At 50.2% G+C, this 24,059-nt stretch overlaps 8 protein-coding genes across 8 annotated transcripts; 4 read left to right on the forward strand and 4 right to left on the reverse strand.

Moving 5' to 3' along the window:
• Positions 1-1,104: 1,104 nt before the first annotated feature.
• Positions 1,105-1,401, forward strand: PFICI_08977 (uncharacterized protein; the record flags this gene model as incomplete). The annotated part of the gene is made up of 1 exon (XM_007837558.1): positions 1,105-1,401. One exon carries the CDS (start codon positions 1,105-1,107, stop codon positions 1,399-1,401), a length of 297 nt encoding a protein of 98 aa, XP_007835749.1.
• A 327-nt stretch (positions 1,402-1,728) lies between these two features.
• Positions 1,729-6,013, reverse strand: PFICI_08978 (uncharacterized protein; the record flags this gene model as incomplete). The annotated part of the gene is made up of 3 exons (XM_007837559.1): positions 1,729-3,710; positions 3,803-3,957; positions 4,563-6,013. The coding sequence occupies 3 exons, from the start codon at positions 6,011-6,013 to the stop codon at positions 1,729-1,731; spliced, it is 3,588 nt and encodes a 1,195-aa protein (XP_007835750.1).
• An 841-nt stretch (positions 6,014-6,854) lies between these two features.
• PFICI_08979 (uncharacterized protein) lies at positions 6,855-7,334 on the forward strand (the record flags this gene model as incomplete). The annotated part of the gene is made up of 1 exon (XM_007837560.1): positions 6,855-7,334. The coding sequence occupies one exon, from the start codon at positions 6,855-6,857 to the stop codon at positions 7,332-7,334; it is 480 nt and encodes a 159-aa protein (XP_007835751.1).
• A 215-nt stretch (positions 7,335-7,549) lies between these two features.
• PFICI_08980 (uncharacterized protein) lies at positions 7,550-9,234 on the reverse strand (the record flags this gene model as incomplete). The annotated part of the gene is made up of 3 exons (XM_007837561.1): positions 7,550-7,876; positions 7,926-8,705; positions 8,764-9,234. The coding sequence occupies 3 exons, from the start codon at positions 9,232-9,234 to the stop codon at positions 7,550-7,552; spliced, it is 1,578 nt and encodes a 525-aa protein (XP_007835752.1).
• A 918-nt stretch (positions 9,235-10,152) lies between these two features.
• PFICI_08981 (uncharacterized protein) lies at positions 10,153-10,998 on the reverse strand (the record flags this gene model as incomplete). Its single annotated transcript, XM_007837562.1, has 2 exons — positions 10,153-10,463; positions 10,542-10,998. The coding sequence occupies 2 exons, from the start codon at positions 10,996-10,998 to the stop codon at positions 10,153-10,155; spliced, it is 768 nt and encodes a 255-aa protein (XP_007835753.1).
• A 696-nt stretch (positions 10,999-11,694) lies between these two features.
• PFICI_08982 (uncharacterized protein) lies at positions 11,695-14,377 on the reverse strand (the record flags this gene model as incomplete). Its single annotated transcript, XM_007837563.1, has 5 exons — positions 11,695-12,742; positions 12,888-13,097; positions 13,156-13,582; positions 13,637-13,854; positions 13,902-14,377. 5 exons carry the CDS (start codon positions 14,375-14,377, stop codon positions 11,695-11,697), a joined length of 2,379 nt encoding a protein of 792 aa, XP_007835754.1.
• Positions 14,378-15,771: 1,394 nt separating this feature from the next.
• On the forward strand, positions 15,772-16,695 carry PFICI_08983 (uncharacterized protein; the record flags this gene model as incomplete). Its single annotated transcript, XM_007837564.1, has 1 exon — positions 15,772-16,695. One exon carries the CDS (start codon positions 15,772-15,774, stop codon positions 16,693-16,695), a length of 924 nt encoding a protein of 307 aa, XP_007835755.1.
• Positions 16,696-18,440: 1,745 nt separating this feature from the next.
• Positions 18,441-21,855, forward strand: PFICI_08984 (uncharacterized protein; the record flags this gene model as incomplete). Its single annotated transcript, XM_007837565.1, has 7 exons — positions 18,441-18,474; positions 18,660-18,741; positions 18,826-20,080; positions 20,136-20,346; positions 20,400-21,328; positions 21,384-21,617; positions 21,673-21,855. The coding sequence occupies 7 exons, from the start codon at positions 18,441-18,443 to the stop codon at positions 21,853-21,855; spliced, it is 2,928 nt and encodes a 975-aa protein (XP_007835756.1).
• Between the last annotated feature and the right edge of the window lie 2,204 nt (positions 21,856-24,059).

Below are 24,059 nucleotides of genomic sequence, written 5' to 3' on the forward strand. Positions count from 1 at the left end.
ACTGAATCATGTGACTGACTCGACTGCACCCGATGATGAGGCGGAGGGTAAGAAATCTGCACGTCAACATATTAATCAGAACCAGTGTGATACTGATATTTCCTTCTACAATGAAGCTAATTTTGGTACTCGCCATGGGTATCAAAGTCTCGTGGTGCCCTTGTTGTCTTGATCATTGTTTTCCGCTTCGAATAGGTAGCTTGCTCTGTATGAGTCGCTTCTAAAGGTATAAATATATGCATGCCCTTACATGTTTGTCGTATCGTCTGATAATTACCCACGTGCCGTCGGCAATGTTCTCCATAGAAAGGTTATTGACTGATGCTCCATTTCAGAGGTGTACGTTCTTTGACAAGTTTGATACTCAGCTATGGTTGTTCAGTCTAGGAGTATTTCAAGCAGTATTTGTCTGTTGCAGGAATCATAGGTATCCATAACCAGAAGCAGTATAAAGAAATGTTTACAGAAGCAATGATTTGACCCTTTAAATTCTACGACTCTCTATAATGACCTTGTTATCATATGTCAAAAACTCACCCACAACCCTCTGTGCTCGCCAAGGAGTACAGACCATGGTCATGTTCCTGATTTTGTCTTGCGATACAGCTTCCAATGTGCAAGTTCACGTCTCACGTCGGTGAGCGTCTGATCCTTTCACAAGGGCGGGGAAACACCGCAAAGCTTGCCACTCTGGGTGATACAAGATTCTATTTCTAGAAACTCTTTGCGGTGAAGCCTTTTTTTTCCCCTTCCCACTGTGAATCATGTAAAAGCCCTCGGATCAATCCCTTTGTCAAACACGTACATTTTCTAATGTCTGTCACCATTGCCAATATTTTCGTCTCTTGTGGCAGAAGGACAAAGTGTTCGTTTTTGTACGCGAATCACGCATCCTGGACGCCATGGATCTTCCATCATCAACATCAACATCACAAGCACTGCTTTCTCAAAAGTATAAAAGCCGTGCTGGTAACACCTGTTCGGCAAATACAAAAAGACAAACAGATAAGAGAGAAAAGCCAGAGACAACACCAGAAGCTAGACCTCGGAGATACAGCCCCCCTCGCTCAACAACAGAAACAATTACCTTCATTGTTAAACATCATGTGTACCGACACTTACAACCAGTTTACCAGGTGTCCTTGCCGGAAGTACCTGCACACCGTTCTATGCAATATTGCCTGGCGGCGTGGTGCCGATGGCGACCACGACGAGCATATTGCCTATCTCGACATGTCAAAGAGGAAGCGCCCTAGTCACATGTCACATTGCAACGTGGAAACTATGACTACAGAAGTGGACGGGCGATGCTCCGACTGCGTCAAGAAGAATGATGACGACGTCAGTAAACAGTGGAGAAAGGGCAAGAAATGGAGTGGCCGAAAAGAGCGATACTACTGAGACGTCTGGCCGATAATGTAGTTGTTGGCTGGGCACAACACGACCGTGAGTAAATTATAGCACTTGAAAAAGGAAAGAAAGAAGAATTATTCCGTGGCTCGGTCTGGGTAGATGGCATTCGAGTTGCCTTCAAGCTTTGACGCCTAGGCACGATGGGGTCTCAACAAGGAATATGAAAACGGAGGCAATTGTTGCTCAGTAGAGAGCTTGAAAGAATAGAGAAAGAAAACATAACGAGAAAAATTGCATCCCGATATCAGCCACGACGACATGCTTGATAGTATCTCTTTGGAATTGTGTATCATATTGGGACTACTCAAAATCCAGTCAAGACCTGCGTCTCCTCTTGCTTGAGCTCATCTTTCCAGCCTGGAATGTTCTCGAAGAACTAAAAGAGCCTTTACTGTAGTCTGCCATGGCACGAAGAGTGTTGCGATCTGCTCGCTGGTGACGAGTTTCGTACAACAACCATTTCTCAAGCCCAGGTATCTGAACGTCCAGCGTGGGAAGGGCCAAGAGCCTCATTTTTGAGGGATCGACTGGCGCGAGCGGTTGGGGCTTGGATCGCTCTCTTTTTGGGAGACGAACCCCTTCCGTATACTGACCTTCGGGCACAGGATACCCCTTTCTCGGAACAATGTTGTCCAGGTCTAGATACTCCTCCGAGTATATGGCGGGTAGGGTATATCGAACCTTTCCAGGCGCAATTTCCTTGAGAACCGAAGCTAATCTGTCACGATTTTGCGGGCTCAAAGACTCGCGAAACTGCTTGGCATGCTCAATCAAAAATGGCATGACGACGACACGGTACGGCAGACGGTGAGTCAGACGTATCCAGTAGCGATTGTCCCAAAAGTACCACGGCAGCCATGTTGACCACCTCCAGTGGTCGCGACGGGCCCAGCGCTTACCGGGTCTTCCCGCCGACCAGTAGGATACCCGCAATTGTGGAAGCGGCATACTGGCCGGGTAAGGCTGGCGCGATATGTACCACGTGCGTTGATGGGATTGCCCTCGACGATTCACAGTCTGCGGCGTGGACTCTATGGGCATGAAATGTAATCCGGCGATATTGAAGCCCTTTGGGGCAGAATCATTCTTGCCATTAGCCTCTGATAGCGCTGGAAAGAGACGAGAAACAACATTTTGCAAATTTGCAACCGGAGGGGCCTGTAACTCGGGAGAGACAAGGGCAATCACTCGCTGTATAGCCAGAGCCGCCATCAGCCGCATGTAGGAGCGTCGGCGCTGGTAACGTTCCGTGGTGCGCGAATATCTGCTTGGTCTCGACACGGACAATTTTGGAAATTGAACCACTAATGTCCCGGCATGAGGTTCGAAATTGTGTAAAGTCATTCGCTGCACGAGTCGCTTTGCCTCGGCATCTTGAGCTGCGGCTCGACGCTGCCATTCTTTCGACAGTGCAATGATTCTGGGCTTCTGTAGAGCCCGCGGCAACTCGCAAGATCTATACATGTGTCGAATAGAGTTCCTCGTGGTCAGAGTCGGGTCCTTGTTGGTATGATCTTCGAACCACGGCACATCGTTTTCAAGGCAGGTCGCTATAAGTCTATCCTTGCTGAACTCTAGCAGCGGCCGGTATACGCTAACGCCGCCATCTTCAACAGGCATTGACCCGAATGACCAGTCATCCATACCAGGAAGGTCGTCGTCCAAGAGGAGGTTGTCCAGTTGCTGACTACTAAATGCTTCCGTATCCTCGAGCGAACCGATGCTCAACTGGAGGTCGTGCATTAGGTACTTTCGCTGGATTCTGGTGAGTTGATTGTTGGGCCGTTGACGCCTTTGATCATCAACCCATCCACTGTCAAAGGCGCCGTGAAGACCCTCGCACTCTGGAATGGCGGCCGCCTTTCGCATGCCCCGCAGGGCCCGGTTGCGGTGCCCAGCCATCAAGCGCATGAGGACCGTCTCATACTGGTCGTCTTCATGATGTGCAAGCATCAGCGATGAAATATGGCGGTAAGCACAGAGTCTGCCTAGCCTTCGGTAACGGACTCTGCGAGCTGCACTCTCGAGGTTCGGGAGGTTGTTGCGGTCGACATCGGGGCCGAGCTCTCTCGTCCAACTCGCTTGATGGACTTCACAAGTCACCCCTAGCTTCCGAACTGCTCTGGATACATTGAAGGCCTCTTCATATGAGCCCTCGCGGAGCATGTGGTCGACGACGAAACCTCGAAAGGTCTGGAGGCGGTTGTCGGCGATCATGAGCTCTGTCCTTTTTTTGCGTAGCTGGGAGCAGAGAAAGGCCAATGCCATGGAATCGACACCACCGCTTATACCAAGAGCTGAGAGAAGAGTAGATCAGTACTCCAACATATATATATATGAAAGCATGACGAACATGGCGCAGAGAAGAGGGTTAACTGAAAAGACGTACCGACTGGGCGATGGTTTCTAACCACCCTCGCCTCGGAAAACCGAGGCTTGCAGGCTTCGCGAACGGCATCGTAGAATTCGGATGGGCTTATCGCCTTTGCACTCCGATGAAGGACTTGTTGCACAGCGCGCATTCCATACCAAGTGCTTTGCCGGCTATATGTGTTGATCAGTGGCAGAAGGATAAAGCCGGAGCTATGGGTGGTTGAACTTTTGCGGCCAGGTACATGGTAGCTTAGCCCGCCAAAGTTAGCGCCCGCAGGTAGCGGCAACAATTCCGTGCACACGGACCTGTAATGCTTAAAGGTACCGATAAATGTAAGGTACAGAGTGACGTAGGTGTGCGCATACACTTTAAAAGCCAATCAATGTATATACAAGTGCGTCAACTAATCTTAGGCTTAACATCAGGTTAATTAATTTGACAATTATGAAGTCTGAAAATCGCCTCGAAAGCTGCCCAGTAACCTAGCTAAGCGTTAACGTCTTCCCAGACCCAATTTTCAACTTTGTAGTGGGTTCTCGGCCAATAAATTATAATCTCCTCCACGTCGTCACGAAGAACAGTGATTTGCATTTTACTGTCTAGCTTGTCACCTGCAGTCCAGAGCATCCACGAGCGAACGACGTGATCGCCTTCCCGGAGACCGGCCAAAGCAGCCCGAGAGCCGGGTATCAGTCTTAAGGAAAGATGTCAGATCACAAGTCATGCACAATTATCGAGACAACAGCGGAGAGTTGAGGTGTGTGCAATAACATACCCAGTAATCTTCAGGTTGCGCAAGGATTTTAGGTCAAAGCCAGGCTCAAATTGCTCGGCATCTTTCCTCACAAGCCTCAGGCCGTACTTGGCAAAGCAGTCCTCCAGTGGCACGATCAGATGGCCATTTTCCATGGCCTCTCGGTCCTTTTGGACAATAGACTCACCAATAAAGTCGGTGAGTATCTGGTAGAAGTCGTCCACGCTATGCTCCTGGCCTCGGAACCGGTATTGGTAGAGAACCCGCACGATATCGTCGATGCTCTTACGACCACCCGTTGCCCGGTTGATGCGGCCCTGCTGTTGGGCTAGAAAGATGAACCCGCGATTGTAAGGTGTCTTGGTGACAGAAAAATCATCCCAATAATGGTCCAAGACATATTGGTAAGACAAATTGACGGTTGTCGATGTGTAGTAGGCTTGGGCCTGGTCATTCAGCGCCTTGACGAGGTACTTCCTGTCCACTGCACCGCCCACATACGGCGCAATGACTCCATAATAGTTTGCGACACCTTCATTGTACCAGACATCCTCATTGCGCTCGGGAATCATCAGGGGGTACTCGTGGACAGTTTCGTGCGCGAGAAGGTCTATCAAACTATCCTCCGTTTGCTCGTCCGTTACACCGTCGTAATATTCCAGGAGAAATGACCTGTAGCCACCAGTACCGCCATGACCCGTCCACACTTTTCTGATGAATACGCGAAAAGGTTCGCTGTTGTCGCCGAAGAACCCCGCGATCGATCGGAAAATGGAATCCACAAGCGGGCCAAGACGGTTAACGTTATATGGAAGCGTGCCCATCCAGTACATCCCAAATCGTTGGCTGCTCGCCTGGTTCCCTTGTGTCGTCTCCCACGCTGGATAGCGCTGTAGCGGCCCCACAGCGAAAACGGCAGTAGCGAGGACGTTATCTGGCGACCCAGTGTCTCGGCTGCAGAGCCCGTCGCCAAGCGAGCACACCACCTGCGTTCCGGCCGGGGCCGAGACAGGCACTTGCCAGTCGATCCGGAACTCCCACTTGTCCGTCCCGGCCGGATACGGGAGGAACCCGCTTCCAAGACCAATAACGCCACCCTGATCCATCCGCAGATCGATACGCGGCCCGCTGGGAGTCTTAGCGTCCGTCTCGCGTGGCACGGCGGTGCACCTCAGCACGATCTCCCCTTGCGGGTTCCGCGCCGGGCACCAGTACCGCTCTGAATTCGCCTCGGCCGTGTCCCGAATTGTCAGGGCCAAGGGACCCGCAGCGTCGGATGCGCTCAGAGCTTCCCCGTCATACCGCAGTGTCGGCGTCGTTCCCACATTCAGGGGCAACATCACGAGGGGCTGCCCGGCCTTGGCAGCTGAAGTATAAACCTTGATGGTTATGTTAATCGCGCTGACGGCATTGTCATTGTCTAGGTTAAATTGCGGCGCTAGAGTGGCCGAATAGACGGGCAGGTTTATCATGGTTCGCAAAATTCCAAGATAGGTATGTGAGATGGCCCGAGTTCTGTAGTAAAGGTGCTAGGTTCCTAAATCGCCTCTAGAGTAGTATTAATAGTTGCTCCCCTCCCCGATTTACGCGATTAGATCCGGCATTCGGTCCTGAAGAAGGCTAGTCAGATACGGAGTGAAGATGGCCAGGGCTTCTTAAGTGATCCGAACTCCGATCTAATTATTATCACCGATTGTGGTTGCACTAGTTATTGTCGGATGGTGGATCATAGATCTTCTTACCGATCAGGACCACGGTGCTAGGCGGTGTCAGCTCCTTGACGTCCTCCTTGGAGAGGGAAAAGGCGTACTTCCAGCGGGACATGATAAAGGCGAGCTTCGGTGATACAATTGCATTGATCGGGAGGCATTGTGTGATGCACAGGTTGGGAACGACCTAGCAATTAATATCATGGAACTAGTATCAACGCCACCCCGGATTTCACCAGGCTTTTCCCCAGGCAGGTGTCGTTTCGTGCACCGGCTCCGTGCTGCCCGGTGGGCCAGTGATCTATCTATCTTAATTAAAAAAAAAAATAAGGCAACATGCGTCGGTCGGCGCGCGGAGTCTGCACAGGCGTGCCCGGCGGCATAAGTTTAACGTATGAATACGATTCCCCTTCGTTCCGAGCCCTCGGGCTTTGTTTTCGTCGAGCGCGACGTCGTACAAATTCGGATTTTTTGGTGATATGGAATTGTAAATATATGATTAAAACTGGGCTGACGCTCGTCCTTTGTTTGCAAATGACAAAGGGATGAGCCATACTTTATCTATCTTCATCACAAGCTATTGACATTGCTCTCGATCATGACCATGGAGGTACCGTATCTATCTGTTCAAGACCTACTCGACTATCTACGAGCATTCAATTCGAGGGACTATGCCGCACAACACGCCTTTTACGCGCCAGACATCGAGCTGGTTATCCCAGACCCCGAGATTGGAACACTTGTCGGAAGTGCTGGCGTCATGAAACACTACAATGTCGTACATGCAGATGCTGAGGAGAATGTCATTCCCCTGGTGGTACTAAGTGATCGGGGCAATGTCTTCCTTCAAATGGAGTCTTATTTTCGCTACCTCAAGGCGACCAACCAAACTGTTCATGGCTATACCGTCGTCCCCGGAGATGTCACCAAGATCTCGTGTTGTGCACTCTACGAGCTCGATAAAGGCAATAAAATGAAACGCATCACCTGTTTCTTGTTTAAACAAGAAAAGCTTGGTCAAGTCGATGTGGAGGAGAGAATTCGGGACACTGAAAGCAGAGCACAGCCTGACTTGAAACTCTAGTGTGTGTTTTGGTGGCCAGTGATAGACTCGAACTTTTTTGCAATATATATAATACTTGGTGCTCATACCAAGGAAACTCAATTCGGAGAAAAATGCATGGTGATAGAAATCCAATATTAGAGTTTCATGTCAAGCAAAATAGCTTGATTTGAATATTACCGAAAGAAAGGTATGTCTGCCACCCACCACAAATTATGAACCTTTGAATTGTGATATTAAGCACACTCGAAACAGTCAGCGCTGGTACTTGCCATGCAGGTGGACTTGAGGGTCGCCTTTGCGGGAAACGGGCACAGGATCCTCTCGTTCAAGACACCATCAGTATCGTTGAAGCTAATCGGTAACGACTCAGGGACGACACCATTCTCAACCCAGTCTACTAGAGCTTGGAACGTGGCAGTCGGTTGTCCACCGTTGCCTCCTGAACAATGCGCCAGTCCAGGTACCTCAAAGAAGCGAAAATAGTCCTGTGCGTGGGGGCTGATATCCAATACTCGGTTGTAGTAGTCCACGGTGCCACCGGTAGGAATAAGACCGTCAGCCTATATAATCAGTGCCTATCATTGAATACAGATGTCAACCAGTACTTACAAGTCCGTGGTAGGTAATCATCTTTCCTCCTGCAGCCTCAAATTCTCGGAGATCGGGATCGGCTGTGCCAATGATGGAATCAAACTGTTGCACAGATGCATGAAAGAGACTAGCATATTCATCCGTAGATGTGATGAGGGTATAGTTCCATGCCGGGTCTTTTTCAACCCAGAATTTCAGCCAGGCTTCGCCGAGGCCAGTAGGCACACCAATACAAGTCCCATTACTACAACTTGTCATGGCGTATCCCAAGTCGGAAGTAGTTCCTGTGGCTTCAGCCGCACCAGTCAGTCGTGCCTGCGAATAGGGTCCATACCAGAGAAATTCATTGCTAGATGACCTCGGACCCGTCCAAGTCAGATTTGCGATGGTGGCAGCTCCATCGCTAATCGTAATCACCGATCCCGTCTCAGTACAGTTGATCTGCTGACCGACCGTGGTAAAAGGATCGAAATGGCAAGACTCGGCGTCTGAGACCAAGCCATCCATGATTCCATCCAACCCATCGCAAGCAGCAACGGCAGCGTCGGTTATGGCGTCCAATTCGCAAGAATACGGGAAGATGTCGAGTACATTCATCATAACTTGAGCCCAAGCGGCTGCTGGAATGAATTGACCCCAGTTGAAAGCTGGGGCAGCGGCAGCGATTCCATCGTAAGCCTCGGGATATCTTTGCGCAAGCATCATGCCCTGACGACCACCCTGCGAACATCCACTCCAGTAAGAGTAAGCTGGCGGTTGTCCGTAAAAGTCGTTCACTATGGATTTGGCTATGATAGCCTGCCATATGATTAGTTCCAAGCTGAGGTATTTGTATGTTTCATGGATCATCTCGTACCTGATCATTAAGTGCCACGGAGGCCAAATCTTGAAGAAGATAGAGGTTGACATTGCCAGAGCTGACCTGAGCCCACGGGTCAGGAATATAGGAAAGTGGAAGTCCCGCATCAGAGGATGTTGCCGCGTAACCTTCTCCAATCGCCCCTGCCATGGCCGTGTTCGTCAATGGGAACCTCCCGGCAAGAAAGCCACCACCGCCAAGGGCCTGCAAACGGCCGTTCCAGTCGTTGAGAGGAAGCCAATTCTCAACATTGATTGTGTCATTCTGTCCGGGATGGGTATACGTGACAGTAACATTGCAATAATCGATCCCATTGAGCGTAATGGATGGATGATTGTAGTATAGTTGGTCGGAAACTGTTCGAGAGAAATTTTGCACCAAACTGGCAGATATCGAGAGGATCTCGGCCCCGAGCACTGAGGGATTAGCGAAGGTTGTGCTCACACAGGCCGATGAAGACGCTGACATCGTGATCGCTTTAATGTATCAAAATCAACGAAGAAGTTTTTAAACGAGTGAGGAAAACCGCCAGAATCTTAGACCTTTGTTTTTAATAAGAGCAAACAGAAAGGGAAACGACAGCTTTCTATTATACCATATTTTATGTAAATTACGAGCCGAAAATCCCGAGAAATGCGAGAGAAGATAATTTCTATGACCAAAACACCATTAAAATTAATTTCACTTGACATGGGGCCGAACACAAAGCAAAGTGCTATTTGGCGTCGTTCAGTACTCATGTAGACTTAGGCAATCATGTCTAGTAACCCCAGGCCTCCTTTCAGGGCGTCTCATCGTTGCATCGGCACAAGCGTATTGATGTCGTATAGAAAGGTTTCCGTATGGTCGACACAATACACTAATTGCAGGTAAATCGCAATTATAAGCCACTTTTCACAGCCAATCAAAATGGCGGTTATACGGTAGCTCCACATTCCAGATACGGTGCAATTAAATTCTCTAAACATTACGCGCAGATGACATTGTGTCATCTTTCACATGCTAATGTTACGAGAGCATTCTTTATTCAATATGTAAAAACAAGTCTTAGGCTGGTATAACTATCCACGAAATAGAAATATTTGCAGGAAAGCTAGAGTACGAAGTTAGTCTTGGTACAAGCATTTCTCGTCTTGACCGGAAACTTTTCCAAGTCAGGGACTCAGCAAAATGGGTCTGCTTGGCTGAAGCGAATGCAGATACATCACTACCTTACTCGTGACTACGTGCACTGATGAATTTGTTTTATACAGTCCATATGACAGACAACCAAGAGCAGCTTCTCTAATTCTTTGTATCGAATATTGATAGATGATTGTAAAGCCAAATCTGAAAAGTAGCCCTCCCTGTAACGCTCTAATCACTAGATCTAGTTGATGATGACCATTATATCCAGCCGCCATCAACAGAGTATACACTCCCATTGACGAATGTACTTTCTGGACCCAGTAGGAATACAATGACATTGGCCGTCTCCTCCGCCGTTCCTAGTCTTTGGAATGCGGTCGGCTCATCGAATTTTGCATCATCTGCCCTGTTATGGAAGTCCCAAGCCTTCTTCATGAGCGGAGTATAGATGGATCCAGGGGCCACACTGTTGACTCGAATTTCACGAGCCCCATTCTCCAATGCTGCGGCCTTGGTCAGGCCGACCACACCGTGTTTACTGGCATCATAAGCCGCATGTTTTGCAAAACCTATACATTGAACGCGTCAGATCCATCACTCCCAGTGTTTGGCGATTACTCTTGCCATGATTGGACGGAAAAACTCACCCTTGGTCCCATGAATCGAAGATACATTGACGATAGACCCACCGTCGACGACACTTTGCAGCTCGGCTCGCAGGCAATACATCATGCCGGTCAAGTTGACGGCAATAATCTTGTCCCACTCCGTGTCGTCAAGCTCCGCCACCGAGGCCAGACCATGATGCTTGCCAATGATTCCGGCCACATTGGCGGCGCCGTCGAGGCGGCCAAATTTGGCCACAATGGATGCTATCCAGCCGTCGACCTCGGCCCGCTTGGAGACGTCGACCTTGGAGATGAGGAAAGCAGCAGCAGTAGCATCGCCCTGGGAAGAAAAGTAGTCCTCGGCGGCCTTGAGCGCCTCGGGGTCCACGTCGGCGATTCCTACCGCGGCGCCACGACTCGAGAGAATCTTGGCTGTTGCGTATCCGATTCCGCTTGCACCGCCTGTAATGGCGAATACTTTGCCTTTTAGTGACATGCCGGATTTGCTGGAAGAGGACACGGTGGCTTCTGAGTTCTTTTTTCCTTTTCCCCGAAGACCTCGTCCAGTGTTTTGACAGACAGAGAGTAGCCCGAGAGTCAAGAATGATATGGGTCTTGTTTGGTTGTCTTGATCACATGTAGTTGGATCTATATGGTTCATGGGGTCTTGTATGATGTTGGGAGACCTGGATACTGTAGGAATAGTATGGTATGCATCTTGGCTTTCACAGTATCTCCGCTTCGGGTATAGATACACCAAATCCCCGTGGGGGTTCGGGCTAATTGGTTGCCTGCGAGCCTTGGGGTAAGCACGTTTGCCATTTGCGGCTTGGAATTGAGTTTAGAAACGGATTTCGGTGCGGAGATCAACTGCGTCTGTCATAGGTGGGGATATATTGTTGGCTCTTATTACACAACTTTTGGCGAGCCTATCCTTCAAAGACTGTCCTCTATTTAGGGATGAGGATATCAAGTGAGCAGAGTTTCGGGCACAGGTATCGCATCCTTATCGGATGAGATGAACCAAGCACAAATCGAAAGATATGCATTTTGGGGTGAAAGCTTTGTTTTCCTAGAGTTGATTTTAAGGCTTATTGTCGAGAGATTACTTATGGTTACACAACGTGCCAAACATGTGTCACGCCTTGTTCCTTATATGCTATGTATCCCCTGGGAAAAATACTCTATGCTATTAGGCAAGAGTCACGGTGTAGGTGCTACCAGCAGTCGTCTCGATACTCTCACTTTCTTCTCCATCAATCTTGAAACTGGTACCGCTTGCCACTCTAACGGCGAGTGTATTGCCAAGCCTCGAGTATATAGTTGCTTGTGTGAGAGCTCCATCCTCCCAACTGATGCTTACCTCAAAGCCACCACGAGCAACCAGGCCGGTGACGGACCCCGTGGGGATCTTATCAGCCAGAGCTGGAAGCAGATGCACAACACTCGCGTGGCTCTGAAGCAAAGACTCCGTGATGGCGGCAACCACGCCAAAGTTACTATCGATCTGGAACGTGGTGCTGCCCACGTCAATGGCATTCAACATGTTGGGCATCACATGTCCCTGCAACAGCTGTTGCGTCTGATTGTAAAACTGATCGCCGTCGAACAAGCGCGCGTAACAAGCAGCAACCCAGCTGCGAGACCATCCCGTGGCTGCACCACCGGCGGCTAGACGTCGCTCGATGGACACGCGCGCGGCATCGGCCAGGGTCTGGTTCACGAGCGGAGTGAAGCGGCTGTTGGGAAAGAGGTCCCAAAGATGGGAGATGTGTCGATGATCGGGAGCAGCTTCTTCGTAGTCGATTCGCCATTCTTGAATCTGGCCATATTGGCCAATCTGTGGGGGGCGCAGACCGTCCAGTAAAGATTGAACATTTGACAGGACATCGTCATCCGCGGTCGAGATGCCTAGATCAGACGCAATGGTGAGGACGTTGGTGAGGAATTCCCGGAGAAGAGACGTGTCCATGGTGGGCGAGAAATCGATTGACGCGTCCTGTCCAGCGACGGACATGTTGTCGGGGATGACGAAACTATTTTCGGGGGATATCGAGGGCCCGCTGGTAGTGTAGCCGTCGAACTCGAACAGATAGCAATTCCAGAAAGCTGCAGCATCGTAAAACAGATCCCAAGCCGTGTTCTTGAGGAAGTCCTGGTCGCCTGTGAAGCGGTAATGTTCCATCATATGACTCAATAGCCATAGGTTCGACATTGGCCACATTGTCCATTCGGTTCCACTGTGACACTTGATATCAGCGATCGAGGACTCGACCAGATGAGCTTACGTGGGTAAGTGTATCAACCATTACCTATCAATCGACAGGCTTTTGTATCAAGGTCGCCCATTAATGTATCATAGCAAGTCACAATGTAGGTACTCACTTATCATGTGGTACAGCATCACCCCAGATATCGTGATTGTGGTGAGTGACATATCCAGGGCAGCCATACATGCGCTCCGCGACTTCTGATCCTCGCTCACGGCCTCGCGCCATCAGGTCCCACAGTGGGCGAAGTGTATCAATGAGATTCGTAGGTTCGGCGAGCCAGTAGTTCATTTCAGTGTTGATATTGATCGTGTATTTGCCTCCCCTATCATACAGTCAGAGAAATCACCTAGGAAAAGACAAAGACGCTGTGTGTTTCTTACCAAGGCGGAGAATATTGGTCGTTCCAAATGCCTTGCAAATTAGCAGGAACTCCAAGGAGCGTACCACCAGTGTCGCGAGATGCCGCAACCAGAAGATGCCTCCCGAACTGGTACGCCAACGAGACAAACTGAGGATCGGCGTCTGGATCTTCTTGGTAATTGAGAATTCTTTCATCCGTAGCAACTAGACCCGTATCGCCGCTTGACCCAATATCGAGTGCCACTCGTCCGATAAGTTTACTATGATCAGCGATAGCTTCCGATTTTAAATCGTCGAAGCCGGCTGAGACTGCGTCCGCAAGCTTGTTGGTAACAGACTCCTTGTACAGCTCTTGGCTGGTCCATTGGAATTCGGTATCGGTATCATAGAAGATATCGACTACAGTGGCACCAGTAACGACTAGAGAAGAATCGTTTACGTTGATATCTGTGAATGATTAGCTAGGCCATCATTAGGAAACATCTTGGTCTTCCCACTTACCTCCATCTGCCACGACACGGACGCCGGAAGAGAACGCTATTGAACCAGCGTCATCGCCTCCGACATCCATGGTGACGGTGTTGTTGTCGAGTGAAGCTCCCTGCCACAAAACGCCCTGGCTCCGCGAGAGGGCAACATTGACACTTAGAGCTCCCTCTTGGCTGGCATTCAGCCTGACAGCAACAACGCCACTGGGGAATTGGGCTATAACCTCACGACTATCTTACATCAGTGAATTTTCCTTGAATGTTTCTGGTAGACTCACCTGTATGTGACCCCATTATAGTCGTAACTCACTCCTACATTTCCGTCAAGTGTATCCAACCAGCGCTCGTAATTTTCCCAGTCTCCTTCCGAGTGACCAAAGTCCAGAATGAGATCATTTGTGACGCTGTATGCTCTGTTCGTCGTTGGAATCCCCGACATATCCTCCAAGACCAACTGACCAGCATCGGTCAGATTGCCGTCCGCGATCAACTCCCTGACTTTGGGAAATGCTTCTAGCGACGCATTGTTTATACGGTCCTGAAATTCTCCGCTCCACACTGAATTCTCATTTAGTGTGATTTTCTCGGTATCGGACCCATAGACGAGAGCTCCAATGCGTCCATTGCCAATGGCGAGGCCCGTACTGAAGTCGGCCCCAGGCTCGTCGTACCACAAGTGTCGAGACGCATCGTAGCCGTGGACGAGGTGTGAAGCCCCGCAAGCGAGGAGAGTAAAGTCGAAGAAGAAACGCATGTCTGTCTTCTTCAAACTGACACAGCTATCATTGGCAATCGTGTCTCTTGGCATCAACCCGGCCAACCATAAGGATCAATGCGATCTTGACAGTGATTTTATACCTATTCTTGAACCTTGTGCGTGGCTAATCTGAGCCACGAATGGATCCCGGTTCTGCACGGCAATACTATTACGAGGTGTCATTGCGGGGAATATATCCGACGGTAAATAAAACGATCGGAGTTGCATCCACCAGTCCGGCAGTAGCAAGGCGGCGACCGAGGCGATTTGCCCTGACCATGGCTCCATGTGACGACGTTGTGACTTGGTACAAATCAGTATATAGGGAAAAGAAATTTAATGCAGGGGATCGCCGACAACATTGGAGTTTGAATTCCGCGAATCAGAGCCCCGGATTACCCCTCAACAGTACAGTCACCGTACAGGAGACCAGGATTGGAAGGATATATAAACTAATTCGCTGCATTGTCGTGCGGACCAGATATCCTGCGTCATAATGCAGTGGTTGGATAGCATGTCAGTCTATGACAAACGATTCAAAACTAGAAATTGCGTGTAAGTGAAAACGCTGAAGCAATAACCGGCAAGTTCAGACAAAAGCCGCGATCTCAACAGTCCAAATGTCTGCGTTGGGACATGCGTCGGTCTAAGCCAGCGGCTACTACAGGGCATCTGTCCTAACATGTGTGGCTGAACGTATTTCAAGTAGGAGGAAGAAGCATTTACTGTTTGTATGGATATGTGTACTAGCTGAGGTGTCAAGCTAGTGTGTACATTCTTCTCTGCTCGAAATAAGAAGAAAGGGTTGGCTTATGGCGGAAGTGGTCAGCTTCAATGAGCTGCCACTGAATCCTTTCTCAATAAGAATTGGTCAATGGCATTGCTGTTGGACAACACTATAGTCATCACTGCTTCACACAATGTTTCAACAATGTGTATTGCTTGACCAGTCTGCACATTGCCAAGGTATGGTCCTTCTACAATACAGTCAGAGTCAGAGTCAAAGTCAACCCCTGTCACATATATATTGAGCATGCCCTATTTCCTCAGTCTTCTGGTACATGAAATCCCAATTGAGGACCGTGACGGTCAATTACTACCAATCTTGTCTGGAGTGTGGAATGGTCTGAATACTAGGAGCTCTATACTCGGCCTACCAGGGTGCCTAGCCATTTTGGGAAACTCTCTACTCAGAAGTCTCCACAAAAAAGTCGAGCAAACGCAAAAGCTCCAACCAACGGAGCACTTTGGATCGTCACCAACGATCCGATGCCGGCAGACTTGTCAGAGAACACAGAGGCCCGAGCCTCGACGCTCAGAACGTGAAGAAGAAGCGCAACGAGCAAGACTCGGGAAACAATACATATCCCTCCCCACCCGCTTTGCTGAAAATGTCGTCCACGGCCAAACCATCTCAGCCCCCCTTCGCGACAGCCCTCGTGGCCGGCGGCCTCGCTGGAACCACCGTCGACCTCTCGCTCTTTCCCCTCGACACACTCAAGACGCGGCTCCAGTCTGCCGCCGGATTCTTCCCCTCGGGTGGCTTCAGCGGAATCTACAGGGGCATCGGGTCCGCGGTCGTGGGGTCAGCCCCCGGCGCCGCCTTCTTCTTCTGCACATACGAGGGCGTCAAGAGCGCGCTAGCCTCACGGAGACGGCGGCAGCAGGACGAGCTGCTGCTCCTGTCGGGCGGTGACGGACTCCACGCGAAACAGCAGGGCGGTGGTAGCCGCTGGGTCGAGCCCGCCGAACACATGATTGCCGCGAGCTTGGGCGAGGTGGCCGCGTGCGCCATCCGCGTGCCCACCGAGGTGGTCAAGCAGCGCGCGCAGGCCGGCCTCCACGGCGGCTCGAGCTCGGCAGCGTTGGGCGCGATCCTGGGACAGTACAAGACATCGGGGCTCGTCAGCGTCTGGAGGGAGCTGTACCGAGGCTGGGGAATCACAGTCATGCGCGAGGTGCCGTTCACCATTATACAGTTCCCGCTGTGGGAGGCGCTCAAGGCGTGGGGCCGGAGGAGAAAGGGCGACGACAGGCTCGAGGTCAGCGCGGCCGAGAGCGCTTTGTACGGAAGCATTGCAGGTGCGGTGGCTGCCGCTACCACAACGCCTCTCGACGTGCTCAAGACGAGAATCATGCTATCCAAGGAACGGATAGGCGTCGTTCCCTTGTTGAGGAGCATACTGAAGACTCACGGCGTACGGCCATTCTTTGCCGGTATTGGGCCCCGGGTTGGCTGGATTAGTGTTGGTGGCGCCATCTTTTTGGGAAGTTATCAGTGGGCAGTAAATGCACTGCAAGGGAATATACTATAAAGGTCCGCCCTCCCTGTTGCCAGCATGTCTGCATACATGCCGGGTTGTAAAAAACTATCAGTGTACAAATCTCCCTAGAATAAATAGAGCATAGACGGAGTTTACGAGATGTACATCTTCAGCGGATCATTAAACCTTTCAAGGTTCTTTGGAGCGGCGGGATCTGCGGTTGAATAGATCACTGTCTGGTAGGAGTTTGCAGATGGTCTCGGACTGCGCCATGCCAGAAATTAGCACAGTAGATCATGGCAAAGCGATGGGCAACGCACAAATTCTGATCTGTGAGACCGTCTATTTGATGACGAATATGAAGACGACTTGAGTGTCAACTGGATGTGTGTCACCACAACTGGAGATGTAGGCTCTTTTCATGACTGAGTGGCAGTGTCTCGATACTTGTGAGTTGCCCCCCTCTAGGTCGTTTCATTAGTCCCAAGGTCAGATCGCTGTCACGAGGCATGACAGAGACCAGATTTGGTAATTGCCCTCCATGCTCTCTTTGGTTGACGCGAGGATGACAAGAGGGATGGCACCGCCCGCAATCACTCTTTGTGCAATTAATTGCCAATAAGTTGTTCTTCTATTTGGAGGGCGGGACTCTTCCATGACCTGATAGGGACATTGATAGTTGTTTCGGAGATTTGCCGCATCACAAGATGGTAGACGCGAATTCCAGGTAAGTGGTTCAAGTCGCGCAGATACAACATCTCGAATCTTTGGTTATTCCAACAACTATTATTCATGAGAGCATGGTTGCTGTATGTCTAGTGAGTTACATGAATAATATGGGCAAGATGCATAGTAAACCATGAGAATTGACGCACATGATCCTTCAAATTTGTACTGAGTGCAGCAGTAGAAGAAGGTGTAAGCGAAACCTGCGACTGACTACCCCATCTTTGGTTTCGACTCCGAACATGGACCAAGCAGCTAAAGGCAAACGGACCGGGGATACGGCGCACGAGCAGGACGCTACAGCCCATGCAGACCTGCTTTAGCGTTGCCAACGGGCTGGGATCAGCAGGGCCCAGCTTAGCCAGTGCTCCAAAAAGCTCCCAGGGCCCCTGGTGCCTTTTCCCCATCCCCAGTGTTTTCAGTGCCGTTGGTTGGTTCTTGCCATGTAGTCTGAGGGGCACCGAGGGAGCTTGGCGCTGGAAGGGGAAAAAGTCTGGGGGGCTACTGGAGGCAATGACCTGGACAATGGGCGTCATTCTGTCACCGTACCTAACGCAGTAGGACGCCGCAGTAGCGCGGAATCTCTTTGGAAGCTTCCGCAGGTTCTGGCACCCATCTTGCCATCCATCACCTGCATTTGGGAACTGCGTCGGGTCCGGCCACTGAGAATCCAACCACCAACCTGGAAAACAACCTGCCCTACCTTACCCCCCCAGGAGGGAAAGCAGTAAGTAGTAGTGCTCGGCGGGAGTGCTAAAAGTAAGCAAGCAGCAGCAGCAAGAAGCTCAGCTCAGCTTCAACGCCCAGCCCAAAGCCAAGTCCAGTCCAGTCCAGTCCAGTCTCTGATCCATCTCATCAATTCGTTCCCCCCAACATATGCACCTAAGCTTCTTCCCACTTCCTAATCACGGCAAGTGTTGGCGCAATAACGACTCCGGCGATATTATTGTTTTCCATCCCATGCGCTCGTTCACTCGCTCGTTACTCTTGGATATATCAACTCCCAAAGAGTCCCAGTCGCGCGGCATAAGCAAGTCTGCATGATTGTAAAGTAACCCCTCCTAGTCGCCATGGCCAAAAAGGCACGTCAGAGGATAAGCTATGGTGCGTCTGCCCGTCTCTCTAGCAATCAATGCTGTGAAATCCAAAACCCCGCATCCCATCCCATCCCATCCATTCATCTATTCTCGACCGGGCGCGTTCCCGAGTCGAGGCGCTTCCCGAGACAAAATGCTATCCATTCGTTCCGATCAACCTTACATATCTGACCCGGTCCTCCCGAAATATAGTATGCGAGCTCGACCACTCCTCGTCAGGCGGCCACAGACTCGGCGTCAATGGCCTGGCTGTTGACCCGAATAACGCCATTCTGTAAGCTCTCACACCAGCGATTCCCGGCGCCCTGCCTTACTCTCCCGAGACCTGCCTCAACCTCTAATGTCGCATTCTATACAGCTACTCGGGCGGACGAGATGGAGTTGTGTGCGCCTGGGATTTGAGCGCCGTAGACGCCACCTCTGACACCAAGTCAAAGTCGGCCACCAAATTCCGCACCTCTACTCAGGCGCATACCCATTGGGTCAACGATATTGTCCTAGCCGCTAATAATACTGCTCTGGTGTCTGCCTCCTCCGATTTGACCGTGAAGATATGGCGACCATTGGCCGGCGAGACCGAGGCCCACACCTTGGGTGAACATACCGATTATGTAAAGTGTCTCGCAACCCCTACCGGCGGCGATTGGGTCGCATCCGGTGGCCTCGACAGGAAGATATACCTATGGGACATCAACGGCAAAGGCCAGTCGCTGGGAATTGATGTTAGTGGCGAAGATGTCAAAGAGAAGGGATCTGTGTATGCCCTCAGTGCTGGTCGGAATATATTAGCAAGTGGAGGGCCGGAATCCGTTGTCCGATTGTGGGACACCAAGTCCGGCAAGAGCATCACAAAGTTCGTTGGTCATACTGACAATGTTCGCTCCATTCTGGTCAACGAGGCGGGTGACACCGTCATGACTGCAAGTTCGGATCAGACGGTCAAGGTCTGGAGTGTCACAGCAGGAAGATGCATGTATACATTCACTATGCATAATGACAGTGTGTGGTCCTTGTTCTCGGATCATCCAGATCTTGGCATCTTCTACAGCAGTGACCGCTCCGGCTGGGTGGTCAAGACTGATGTCAGAGGCGTCTCAGACATGGATGAGGGCCTCTCCGTTGCTGTGGCGCAAGAGCACAATGGCGTGGGCAAAATCGTGGCCTCTCGTGACTGGATATGGACCGCCAGCACGAGCTCATCGATCAACAGATGGAGAAACGTCGAGACAGGGCCAGACGCACAACTTCCCGAGGCTTACAAACGTGCTCGAGCAAGTAGCACATCCTCAAAGACTTTCCAACCACCATCTGCGATCGTCAATGGCACAAACAAGAAGGAGATATCGCCAAAGTCCATTCTCAAAATATCTCACACTGCCACATTCCCACCGACTTTATCAAGTCCATCCGATCCCAATCTGGAAACACCCGCAGCTAATAGGACATCTGTGCTTTTGGAGCCCGAGTCACATGATGTGGAACCTTTGGACCACTTGCCCGAGGAGACGATTGAGGGTCAAAATGGTTTGGTGAAGCACAAGCTCCTCAATGACAGACGACGCGTTCTCACGCTGGACACGGCAGGAGACGTGCTACTGTGGGACTTGATCAAGGTAATAAAACAACCGACATGTGGAGCTTGTTGTATTGATGCTAATACTTTACTAGTGTGAAGTCATCCAGAGGTATGGTAAGAAACACCTCGAGGATGTGGAACCCGAGGTCAACACATTGGAAGCTGTTGCTCCCTGGTGCTCAATTGATACTAGTTCCGGCAACTTAACGGTCGTGCTCGAGCCATTTAATTGCTTTGACGCCGAAATGTATGCCGATGAACTGGTGCTGGAAGAGCCCGTGGAGTTCCGAGATGACCAGAGAAGTATGACCAGTGACTCTTGACCTTAAAAGATACATATATTAACTGGTTGACAGTCAACCTTGGAAGATGGGTTCTGCGTTATCTGTTTGCCGGCTTGATTGACCAAGAAATCAAAAAGGATGAGGCATACAGGGGAAGGCTCAACGAGAGCGTAGAGCGACGCTTGTCCGCAGCAAGGGTTAACCCACCACTATCAATTCCCATTCCGCCCATACCAGATTTTGATGAGACCGGCTCAAACGTGGTAACGCCTCGAGCTAACGGCGCATATCCCATCATGACTCCCGGTCTAGCGATAGGAGTAGCTACGCCTGGTCCGCATGGTCACTTGCCCGGTGTCCCCGAAGGCTCTGCCCTGACTCCAGGTACACCACACGAAAAGCGTTCTTCTACAAGTCGACCATCTGCCGAAGATTATTTCGCGGGTGGCATCAGTTCTGCGGATGCGCCAGCGAAAGCTGCCGCCGCAGAACCAGCCAAGGATGAAACACCAAAGACACCAGTAACGGACATCAAAGAGAAGGAAAAGGACACTACCAAGTCGCCAACCGCATTTGGAAAGAAATTCCGCATGGGAATGTCTTTTGGGAGTAAGAAGCTCGGAAGATCCTCATCGTCGACGCAGCCTGAAAAGCCAGTCGTTGTAGAGGAAAAGAAGGACGAAGAAAACAAGTCAGAATCTTCATCAAACCACGAAAAGGAGGTGGATGACAGCTTTTATGGTGTCATCCAAAAGATCCACAATGAGTACGAAAAGCAGCTCATCGAGAAACCAGATCAGCTCGTCGAGACCAGAATTACACCAAGCTTGCCCATTGACACGCCGGTGTTGAAGTTACCGCCAGGAACCCGCATTATTATACAAGAAGAAATGTCAGGTGGTAGTGCCAATCTGTACCGGGGTACAGTTGAGACAGTGGGCAGGGACGCAGACATTATCGAGCAGAAGGCTCCAATGTGGCTGGGTGAGGTGCTTTTGACGGTAAGACTCGTGACCCATGTTGTGAGGTTGGATTCATGGGTGCTGACAATTTTAGAATTCAATACCGCCCAAGGACCCTGTCAAGGTCTCATTCATTCTACATCCCTGGGAAAATGCACTCCCTACGTTGACGGCAACGGATGGCAACAATCGCTTGAATGCCAATAGGATGCTTCGTGTAAAGAAAATCCTTGCTTATATTGCTGAGCGAATTGATCCATCATTAGATGAATCAGACGAGGATGCTCTCAAGCCGGAGGAGTACCTTGAGCTGTACTGTAATGACCAAGTAAGAGCCCGTTACCTTTCACAATTATATGGTATGAATCTAACACGGTTGACAGTTGCTCCCAATCACCATGAGCCTCGCAACGTTACGGGCGCATGTATGGAAAGGAGGTAATGATGTGGTCCTGCACTACAAGGCAAATGGCCGAAAGGAGCTTCCCAAAGAACTACCCAAACCTGCAGAGCAGCAACCAGCAGCCGAACCGGCTGAAGCTGCACCTGCAGCAGTCACTGAGTAATGTCAACGGAGCTGTACTCTTTGATCCTCTGGACTTCACTATGACTCCATTTACTGTATTTACTGCACAGCCGGTCCAAAAGCGATTGTAGCGAATAAAATAAAGATACCACCATTCTTCAGCGCCAATGGCGCGTAAAGAACATTTCAAATGATTACATCCACTCTGCCTGTCGGAGCTATAGAGCGAACTCTGTGAACAGGCACGGTTGAATTTGTACCTAGTGATTGTCCTTAGATACATAATTACCCACTTGATGGCAAACGCGGCTGTAACAACGAGCAGGTAACTATACACGCTAGGTAATTGGGTTTTTTTTCGATCCCTGACAACCTAAGTACCTGGTTGTCTGGTGCCTGGGTATCAGCGGTACTTACTATAGTAGTTATTCAGTGGCTCGGATGGGGGACTCGATTCCGGTTGCTTGCGTTGCCACCGGCATTTGGCTGGTGCTTGTTGTTCGTATACGCCAAAGGTGTTTGTAATAGCCGCCGTACCGCCACAAGACATACGAAAACTGGGAACAAGTGACCAGCCAATGCGGGGAAATGATTGTTATTATTAGATCATCGTCCCAATCTGGTGGCAAGAGAGGCAGTGGCCGGTGGAAAATCCAGAGGGCTAGATCTTGTCTCTAAGACCAAAGCTAAGCTCCAGTGTGGCTCTTGGACCAGGAACTAAATGTCTTTGTTTCTGAGCCAAGCAAGAAAGTGTGCTACTAATCGGGGAGTCTAAGAAAAGGGCATTGCCAGTTCCAGAAAGACGAGGCAATGACGGACGATCGACGACCAGGTTAGTTAGTTTGTTTGTTTGTTTGTCTTTTTTGTTGGAAATGTTGTGCATAACATAAGGTGGGTAAATACGCATGTTGTGTTAGACAGGCCAACTCCTGCCAAGGCCAGCTGCCACTGGAGGAGAAAAGAGACATGCATTACTTTGCAGACAGACCGGACAATTATGTATACAAAGTACTCTGGTATACAGCATGCCCTGCAAAAGCGGCCACCATGCTCATCCAAATAGTCCAACGGGACTTGCACGCGAGGCACGGGCATAAAGCAATCTCCCCTCCAAAACCTAGGAGTTCCGGGTGGAAACGAGGCGCCACACAGTCGGAGGCGGGACAATACCACATGTTAATATGCAGCTGACCGTATGGCACATGGGGGTTGGGTTACCTCATGTGTGGCTTGGGTCGTCTGCTTTGTAAGAGTTGGCACATGTTTTGCTCTCTGTTCCTGAATTTGATCCAGAGAGAAAAATCAAAATCCGGTTCTGCAGTAGGGGGGAAAAAAACAAGCAAGCCGCGGCAAATGGTGCATGTATAAATTTTGTTTTCTTTTCCCTTACCATTCGAGCAGCGGCTCCCACTAGCGTTCAGAGCTATTTTGTGCTCATGTCTCACCTTTTCACAATAACTTGTTTTCACTATAGCGGTGAAGGTCCGCCGTTGGATATTGTAGTGGATAATGTAGGGACATTTTTCATTGCACTGTACTGCACTGCATTGCTGTGGTGCAAGTTTTTTGCGAGTACGGATAACAGACGGAATAGAAGGGGGCTCAGAGGGAAGGGAGAGAGAGAGTAAAAAAACAATGACCGGCCATGGTTTCTCATGTATGGATATCGTCAAGCATTAAAAAAAAAAACCGGACAGATAGAATATGCATATCTTGTTAGATTTCCATGTGCCAGCTTCTGCTTCTCCTATACTACTACAACATAATTATTTCCTCGCCTCGCCCAGCTCGCCCAGCTCTCAAGTGCTTGTCTGCCCCGGATACGCTCGGCTATGGTGCATTAGCGTAGCTGCGCCGCCCTAGGTAGCACGACATTCAATGTTGGAATTAGAGTCGAGCTAGTATACACGGTGAAGTCATCTTCTGCTTACATTGCAACACCCTGAACGTTACATGATCTGCAGTTTCTCCCAATTACAGGGACGGACAGAGCTTGGTCCCCGACCTCCACCCAGTCGTCCACCCCCATAGGTATGTTTTATGCCCCGAGAGCAGCACTACAAAGCACCAGTCGTCGTGTTTCCAGCCCCAGGCAACCAGGAGACAGACAGGAGACTTGCTGCAAAGAACGCCCTGACGCCTCTTCTGGCTCCAGCTCTGACCACTGGCTGGTGATTCCAGCTTGTCCACTTTGTCCCTTTTTATTGTTATTTTGCCCCAAGTACCCTCGGTACCTGTGCTGGG

The sequence above is a fragment of the Pestalotiopsis fici genome, assembly GCF_000516985.1.
Source record: "Pestalotiopsis fici W106-1 unplaced genomic scaffold PFICI_Scf_6, whole genome shotgun sequence".
NCBI classification, from domain to species: domain Eukaryota; kingdom Fungi; phylum Ascomycota; class Sordariomycetes; order Amphisphaeriales; family Sporocadaceae; genus Pestalotiopsis; species Pestalotiopsis fici.